The sequence below is a fragment of the Lygodium microphyllum genome, chromosome 1 (assembly GCF_053477565.2).
Source record: "Lygodium microphyllum isolate KBCC chromosome 1, Lygodium_microphyllum_v1.1.10, whole genome shotgun sequence".
NCBI lineage: Eukaryota > Viridiplantae > Streptophyta > Polypodiopsida > Schizaeales > Lygodiaceae > Lygodium > Lygodium microphyllum.
In genome coordinates this window covers 137,469,312-137,478,860 of record NC_141135.1, presented here as the reverse complement: position 1 = coordinate 137,478,860, position 9,549 = coordinate 137,469,312, and the positions used below count along the sequence as shown (strand labels likewise).

General features: G+C 44.9%; 1 protein-coding gene across 1 annotated transcript; it reads right to left on the bottom strand.

Annotated features, from left to right (window-relative positions):
* Nucleotides 1-620: 620 nt before the first annotated feature.
* Nucleotides 621-8,970, bottom strand: LOC148041722 (uncharacterized). Its single transcript, XM_087696540.1, has 4 exons — nt 8,866-8,970; nt 2,353-3,353; nt 2,155-2,256; nt 621-902 (listed from the first exon to the last, which is right to left on the bottom strand). The coding sequence occupies exons 2-4, from the start codon at nt 3,298-3,300 to the stop codon at nt 621-623; spliced, it is 1,332 nt and encodes a 443-aa protein (XP_087552666.1). The 5' UTR covers nt 3,301-3,353; nt 8,866-8,970.
* Between the last annotated feature and the right edge of the window lie 579 nt (nt 8,971-9,549).

The following is a 9,549-nucleotide window of genomic DNA, read 5'->3' as shown; positions in this document are numbered from 1 at the left end:
GTATCTTAATCTCCATTTCATTAAGTATGATGTGTACAAGGGATCATCACAAGTTAGCCATCATACTAGTAGCACCTTACTCTCTATGGAGAGAGAGAGAGAGGACACAATGGATACCAAGTTAATGCTTTCATAAAATGGCTTTACGAATTGCATATGAAAATAGAAATACATCACGATGGCCTACAAATGGATGGCCATAAATTCTCTAGAAAAATAACTCCTTTTGGGCCTAACATGTTCCAAGCCACCGTTGTGAGAGCATACTCGAAAATCTCCTTTTAAGTTTTCTATGGGGGAAATCCTACAATGGGTGCGACAACATATCCATGGAAGAGGTGATGATATACAAGATTGCCTCAAGGACCTCATAATGAATATGTAGTTTTCTTAAATAAATGTGATGCAATTCCGCAATTCCGGGTTATTTGTTAGACACACTCATGGCACTCTGTATGCATGGATCAGTTTTTCAATCCCACCAGTTCGTCCCTGGGAATAAAACCTGGCTTCTCGTGCAATGCATGGCAAGAGAGATGCTGGGAAGGTATCTCAAGGGCTGTTAATGAATAAGTTCGTGAAGAATGGCTACTTTGAATATGGAGGTCTAGGAAGGTAGCTCAGGGGCCGTTAATTAATAAGTTCGTGAAGAATGGATAGTAGGTGGTAATCAGGAGACGGCGCGGGAGGGGGGCTGCTTGTTGCAAGAGGAGAGGGCGGTGGGGGGGTAGATGAAGCGGCCTTGGAGGAAGCGCTGGAGGATGCCGTGGATGGTGTGGTCGGTGAAGTGGATGCCGTCCCAGCTCAGGAAGGACTGGGGGTCCTGGCAGACCCGGGTGTCCGGCCCGCACGACGCCAGCGCGTGGAAGCCGTTCACGGCCCCCGGTAGGTCGTCCGACACACTGCAACATGCTTTCATTGTATCCTTTAGGCATGCATCTCATCCCCATGCACCACCACCCCTTTTATTACATGTATATACACATCGAACGCCACTCTTATTATCCTTATCCCACATTTTCTATAACCTTTAATTGATGCTAATATCTAGGAGTTATTCTACTTATAAAATGGCATTCAAGGAGAGCCTAACATTTTTGGAATGCACTTTTTAAAAATATAGTTTGCCTTTCAACAATAATGTCTCTGGAGGCCTACATAGGGTTCAAACATACATCCACACCTCCGAACTCAACCCACGCCTCTATCACTAAGCTATGACCCCATTGGCCTATGTAGTGTGGACACTTTTGACAAAATAAATTTCAGTAAATTTGGTAAACACTCTTGATACCATCACCAAGAAACTTAGAAGACAATGTCTCTAAGCTCATTCATCTCATTTAGCCTTACTATGAGATTTTAAAATGAACAACCTCTTCCAAGGCTATTGCAAACTTTTTCCGCCAACTTAAGGCAACTCGAGTACTACACACCATACAAGTGTTTATTAGGATTATCCTATTTTAGATCTTGCAAGTACTTCCTTTAGTAACTTGTTTTTAGCACTACAAGATATACACCTTATAGCGATGTTTAAAGCAACGAAAATACAAATAACAAAATTTGCCCCCGTCGTCGCAAAAAGCGTCGTTATTGACGACGCCATAGAATCGTCGCTATAGGCGTCGCTATATGCGTCGAATATAGCGACGAATATAGTGAATTTGCGACGCTTATAGCGACGACAATAGCGACGCGTGTAGTAAATTTGCGACGCAAATAGCGATAACAGAGAACTTTTTTTTTTGTGGCAGGGCAGCTTGCACTGTGTGCTATATGAGAGCCATACAAAATAGTTTCTGCGCTGTTGCATACAAAGCGTTTGCAAACAAAAAGAATGTATACTGAAATCATAAAACTGATAGATGAAATAAATACATGATATTGCATAAAATACGATTGGTACAATCATAAAACAATATCACTAATACATAGAAAATGTGTACATAGATCGGACGACTAAAAACTAAAGGTATGTGAGCTCTAAGGATTCAAGGGCGAGCTACAAATCCTCGTCCCTCGAAAGCTCGTCCCGCCGCAAAGGAGCATCGAACGGATTCTGCAGAAAAAGAAACAACATATCAATCCACCATACAATAATGCATTCAAATATCTCATGGTAACTACGGACAAGAAAGATGAGTGACTTACTGGGCCGCCGCGTCTATACAATCGGTTGATCAATGATCTGAGACCGTGCCTCTCTGCATATCCAGTCTCAAGGCCTTGTGGATCGCGATTTGTAATGGAGTGCTGCAAAGAAAACAAAATGCTAACTGTTAGAAACATGATTGTTAGTACAAAGAATATCTCAAAAAAACAAATAAGCAAAACAAAAGAGAAACTTACAAAGTCCTCCAAATATGTCCTGTGGCCGCCACTCCCAAGATGATGTACTGATCCGGCCTCGATTCGTGCCCTCACCGCCTCCCGCTGCCGACTCCAACGTCCTGGCGAATTTGTAGCCTCCTCCCTCAGTCGGCGCCAGTCGTCTGCATCTAACCACTCGGGCTTTGGAGCCCCACTCTTGATTGCCTTGCGTGCGTCGGATCGTCTATGTGACATGTATGCACGCATGCAATCCATCATCCAGCCCGTAGAGAATCTATCCACTACGGCTGGCACCGAGAATTCCTTGTGCAATGATGCTACTATGTACTCCTTGCTCCCCTCCGGTATGTTCCTCCAATGATCCAGGACGTTGTGCCGAAAAACTTGTTGGCACAACTCCCTCATGCGAGCCATCACCCTCCTCCCCTCATCATTCATGATGATGGCTCCTGACCTGCCATCCACTAGGTATCCATAACCCCTAGGAGTATGCCTAAGATGGGCACTCTCCCATCTCCGTCCATGCTCCTGGGCATATCCAGGAGACCCCTGTACATCCGGTGTACCGACGGGGGTACCCTCTCCCGGAGTGCCACTCAAAGGGGTGCCACCAAAGGGGGTGCCACCAAAAGGCGTGCCATCTGCCGACGGCTGCGCAAAAGTCGGAGTAACTGGAGTGGACGTCCCCACAGGTGTGACAAATCCTGGAGGTGATGCAGCTCCAGCTGAACGACGAGACGGAGACACCGTGTCCATGTCTCCACAGCAGTACCCCCCTGATCCTCCTGCAGTCGCAGTCCCTCCCTCTGGCCCAAGTCGCGAGCGTCGAGATCGTCTGCTCGAAGCTGAAGCATCTGATAGCGCTGAAGCTGATCTAGCAGAGCGCCCTAACGAAGAACGAGACAGCTCCTGATCTGCCATCTCTCTGAATCTCACGAGCTGATCTGGAGACAGGCGTGCCATCATGTCCTAAAACTCCTCATCGCTTATCCCTCGACTCATCCTGAAAATGTCGATATCTGCACAGATAAAAAATGATGTTAGAATAATCAATTTAAACTATACAAAGCACATTAATATAAATCATTTTTGAAAAATCCCTCTTAAAATGTATATCTTATCTACCTTTATGGAAGATATAAACAACGAATTGAAGTATTCTATGGTCCCATGTTAATCTCCTGACACAACTCTGCATACACTGGAAGGTCGATAGACATGTCACCACAAAAGAACGAGTCTGCCTCGTTCTCAAAAAATTCTACGACTTCTGTATTTCCATCATTGTTAGCCGATGCAGGCTCCAAGCTTGCGGTGGCCTCCACCCCTTATAATTTTGATCCCTCTATTTGCATATTTTCTTCATCTATGCCTGGAACATCACTTTGATCGTATACTCTCGCACCTGGAGGAGTTGAAGGTATAACATACCACCATCGAGGTTGTCGAGGATTTGGATAGAAGATTACCTATTCACAAACACTTACAAAGCGGCTTCAAACCGTTGTGACATAAACTATGTCATATTACAATTAGCAAGCAAATGACTATTTGTACCTGTTCACAATGGACTGGCAACACAAAGGTGTCGCGCAAATCCATTCATTTTTTTTCGGAATCTATTTCAAGAAATCCAGATGGACCTCCTCGAACTGTTGCGCCAGCTCCTCCAAGTACCACTTTGAACCACTGCACATCGAATATTATCATGGAGAAGCTACGGTAATCCACCGTAATAATACTTTGCAAGTTCCCAAAATACTCCATCTCATCCACAATCATGTTCGGATCCGTTGCTCGTCGCCGGCTCTCTTGCTCAAACCTTGCCATGACACCACAGTCCATTGTGGAGCGCATTTGGTTAATACGCTCCACCCGAAAATGCCGTCCGCACGACCACGCTGCACTATATATTTTGTACTGCACATTGAAACACTCAAATTAGATGTAGCAATAAAATTTAGATACGACACATTCTAAACCCCTCATTACCTTTGGACTACATCCCCTCGAGAACTCCCACTCCTCCATTGAGACCTCTATCCCTTCGCTGGATGCTGCGGTCAAGGCTCCATGCAACCATCGTGTTGACATAAACCGTGACATCTCCTCCATGCCTTCGGGATATCGAATCGGTCGGTGACGCGTACTGCGTCGAAATTCAGCTCGCGCTTCCTCTCGATCTTGCCTTGCAATCTGGTACTTGGTGAGCCACGTCTCCATGGAGGCATGGTGCAACATACAAAAGCGATTCACCTTCTCTTCCATTGAGGCATCCATTCTTTTTTCTACCCCATTTCCAACCACCACATCTCCAGTCAGCCTGTCATCGTCCTTTAGCGTCCATAGCATTTCATTGTCTGGTTCCACCGTTGGTAGCCATTGTGAGATATGCACTAACGCCTCTGACACCAACCAACCTTCCGCCATGCTACCTTCCGTACGAGCTCGTTGTCGCACAAAGCCTTTCAGGGTTTTCATGAAGCGCTCCAAGAAGAACATCCATCGCGTATGGACAGGTCCAGCAATCTCCACTTCGTCCACAAGATGCACAAGAAGGTGAACTTGTATCGTGAGTATGCTAGTGGGCAGGTATTTCTCAAAGAGACAGACCATCCCAACTACTCCCCGCCTTGCGGATTCAATAGAGGACGTCTTAATCTCTTTCTGTGAGATCCATTGCACCAAAGTCGACACCTTGTAAATGGCCCCGCGAATTTATGGAGTTAGGCATCCCGCGATCGCGATCGGTAGGACAAACTGCCACAAATGAGAAAGCATTAAGAATAATGGTCACTTTTCAAATTTCAAAATATCCACGCTAATTAAAATCCATTCTGTTCACAAACCTGATATATCTTATGCCAATCATGGGATTTTAGCCCAGACATTTGGTCATCTTTAGAAAATGCGGACCTGAGAGAACGCATCATACCCGTCGGAGTGCGGATAGACCTGATTACTTGCTTCACAATGCGCTCTTCTTTGGTAGACAAAACCCAGGGAGCGCGAGGAAGCTGCACTCCCCCTTCAGCACTCGACTGCGGCCAAAGCGCCTCCATCTTACCTACCTCCTTTAAATCCATTCGTGACCCTATAGTGTCTCTCTTTCTTGTGATGTGGTCCCATAGCAAGCTGCCCACATTTTTGAAAATATGCATGGGATCCAACAAGTGGTTGATCTTAAGTGGGTCCAATATGGCAACTCGTAGAAAATTGAGAACTGTCGCATTCCATTTGGATGTGATTCCGGGTTTACCATTTTCAGCTCGTACTAGCTTACAGCGTTCATACGTACTGGAGGTCATCCAAGAAAACCTTCCCTGAGTTCATGATCCTCCAGCAAGAAAGCAGCGTGTCCTTGATATACCATCTTCTTCATGGTTCGTGACCTTCGGGAGTCTAACTGTGGCCCACACAATGGACATGCATGATAACCTGATGTAACGAGACTTGCAAGGCGATCCACGACCTAGTGAATACTTGATTGAATGAAATAAAATATAGATATTACCAGCGAGAACAAAGGTCTGCTCACCTGAGCACTCTCCCAATCCCGGAAAGTCATGCATCGTCCACATGAGAATGGCTCGAATGTTGGCTGACCGCCGACCACCGCGCTTGCTCATATCTTGCACCGTGACCCCCTCCTCCCACAAAATCTTAAGCTCATCGACTAATGGACGAAGATACACGTCCATATTTTTTACTTTGTAGCGGCCCGGGACGAGCCAGCTAAGGATGAGATGTCCTTTCTTCGTAGAAAGCCATGGAGGAATGTTGTAGTTGACAAGCACTATAGGCCAAACAGTGTAAGAAGTCGAGCGCAGACCGAATGGGTTCACAACATCCATGGAGACACTGAGCCGAAGATTCCTTGGCTCTCGCGCAAAGCTTGGGAAGGTAGAGTCAATGTGGCTTCATGCACGCGAATCTGCTGATATTCGTTGCACTCCATCCGTGGACCTATTTTGCACATGCCACGTTGTCAAGCTTGCCATGGCAGACGTGCGAAACATGTGGTTTATGCGAGGGATGAGCGGAAAGTGTCTGAGAACTTTTTGAGGGATGGTCTGCCCTTGCAAGTCCTGTCGATACCTGTGAGCACCACACTTTGGACATGTCTCCATAGTCTCGTATTCATCTCGAAACAATATGCAGTCGTTGATACATGCATGGATGTTATTGTAGTCCATGCCAAGCTTCCGTAAAACATATCGTGGATCATCACGAGACTCATGCATGGTGTTTGCAGGTGGCAATATATGATATTTCAATAACCTGAAAAAATCATAAAACACCTTGAAAAATCCATCCATGTTTGCAATAATATTGTTTTAAAAAAAACAATGAAGTCTGTGTGAAAGGTACCTAAATAACTCAGTCACACTCGTATCGCTCCAACCGTATTTTGCTTGCATACTTAAGAGTGCAAGCAATGTCTTCAACCGAGATACTCGACACCCATCATATAATGGTATGGATGCTTCCTCTCTAAGCGGGTCAGATGTCTCAACATCCATGGGAATCAATGCATCGATCATTGCCTCCATCTCAGGCTCCAAGATTGTAGGCAAGTCGGGAAGGTTGTCTGTCTCCTCTGGCATTGATGGTATAGATGGGCCTTGCGAGTGGTCGATTGGCTCTTGCAATCCATCCATCGTACGTCCACGAACTCTTCTAATTGGCCGCAAAGGGTGCACTCCCCCTTAGGTCGAGACATCACCCCCCCGGATACAAAATTTGCCAACAAGACCCAATCTTATTGTGTATGGTTTTCAATTAGCTTGAGAGTATAATGCATGAAAAATGCTAACTTCAAATTATCGTTTGCTGAAAATCTGCAATCGCCTGATCAATGATCTCAGATTGAAACTCGCCAAATCGTCGTATGTGTTCTATAGACAATCGGCGTTTTCGTCTAATTGCCAATTTGCATTGAGAGAAAGGACATGGGACACGCTGATTAAGATACGTCTCGCGGTCTTGAACAATAAGACCTTCTTCGTTTGCCATCTTATCTACATTACAGCAAATGAGGCTTAAATGGATAGCTTTATGGAGATGTACGTCAAGTTGCAAGTTGACCATAAACCTTGCATTGTATATAGTAGTCGAGAGATTTTCCGATGTTATATCTCGGCCTTGTATCATGCTCAACGATTTGTTTGTCCCGGTAGATAATTATTTGTTATATCTCGACTTTGAGTATAAGTAATCCATTTTAAAATTAATGCGTGCCATCTATGAAATTTTATAACTATAGTAATAAAATTTATTTCAATCAATTCTACTCATAGTCATAAGATCTCAGAGAAATTATCCTATACTCAATTTAAGGGTTTCTTTTTCTATAACAATAATTTTGGATTCATTTTGATGAAGTACGTGGCCCATGGCAAAGCACATTGCATACCATTATCAATAAGTATATTATCTTAAATTTCCTTCCCCTCCCTCTCCCTCTCTTTCTCTCCCTCTCCCTCTCTCCCTCTCTTTCTCTCACCCTCTCCCTCTCCCTCTCGTTCTCTTTCTCTCCCTCTCTCATTTCCTTCCCCTCCCCCTCCCCCTCCCTCTCCCTCTCCCTCTCTTTCTCTTTTTCTCCCTCTCCCTCTTTATCTCTCTTTCTCTCTCATTTCCTAAACAAGCAAAAAATAAAGTTATTTAAACATCCTCCGAGCAAAAGGGAGAGGGAGAGATACAATGCACTCTCCCTCTCTTTCTCTTTCTATCCCTCTCTCATTTCCTTCCCCTTCCTCTCCCTCTCACTCTCTTTCTCTCTCATTTCCTCTCCTAAACAAGCAAAAAATAAAGTGATTCAAACATTAAAAAGGGAGAGGGAGAGAGAGAATGCACTCTCCCTCATTCTCCCTCTCTTTCTCTTTCTCTCCCTCTCCTATTTCCTGCCCCTCCCTCTCCCTCTCCCTCTCCCTCTCCCTCTCCCTCTCCCTCTCCCTCTATTTCTCTTTCTCTTTCTCTTTCTCTTTCTCTTTCTTTCCCTCTCCCTCTCCCTCTCCCTCTCCCTCTCCCTCTCTTTCTCTCTTACTCTCTCATTTCCTCTCCTAAACAAGCAAAAAAGAAAGCAATTTAAACATTAAACAAGCAAAAGGGAGAGGGAGATAGAGAATGCACTCTCCCTCCTTCTCCCTCTCTTTCTCTTTCTCTCCCTCTCCTATTTCCTCCCCCTCCCTCTCCCTCTCTCTCTATTTCTCTTTCTCTTTCTCTTTCTCTTTCTTTCCCTCTCCCTCTCCCTCTCTCTCTCCCTCTCTCTCTCTCTCTTACTCTCTCGTTTCCTCTCCTAAACAAGCAAAAAAGAAAGTAATTTAAACATTAAACAAGAAAAAGGGAGAGAGAGAGAGAGAGAGAGAATGCACTCTCCCTCTCTTTCTCTCCCTCTCCCTCTCCCTCTCCCTCTCTTTCTCTCACTCTCTCTCCCTCTCCCTCTCATTCTCTTTCATTTCCTCTCCTAAACAAACAAAAGAGAACGATTTAAACCTTCAACAAGTAAAAGAAAGAGAGAGGGAGACTCACCAATGAGATATGGCGAGCGTGGGCGGCTTCTCTTTGCAACGAGGTCTCCTCCTCTCCTTCACGAACAACGGCGGTGGCGGCGGCAGCAAGTCTCTTCCTCTTCTTCTCTCACAAAGCCTTGGCTCTCTCCCTCGCTCTCGCTCTCAAAAGGCGAAGAAATGAAAATGAAAACGGCGCTCTGGTTTCGGCCGCGCTTTTTTCCCTGCGGCGTCGCTATTTGCGTCACAAATGCGACGCAAATAGCGACGCCAATAGCGACGCTAGTTGTGACGCCAATAGCGACGCCGATATTCGGCGACGCAAATAGCGACGCTAGTTGCGACGCCGATATCCGCCGTCGCTAATCGGCGTTGCTAATTGTCCAATTCCTTGTAGTGTAGCTTTGAAAAGCATTTGGGCTACCAATTTCTATGGCCAACACAAGTTCTAGAATTTGCAAGTACTTGAAAGTACTTTCCATATTACTTAGTTTGCATGTCTCATTGAGAAAATGCATTAGTCATCTTTGACAAAAATGGGAAAACAATATTCTCAATCAATTAGTAATGTTTTTAACCACAAATGCTAGGAAAACTTTTGTAGAAAATGCATATCTTAGAAGTTTTTCAAGCATTCGAGGTTGAAGACAAGTATATACCTTTGAGAGATGATTGGAAGAAACACTTTGTAATGTGCATTATTCAT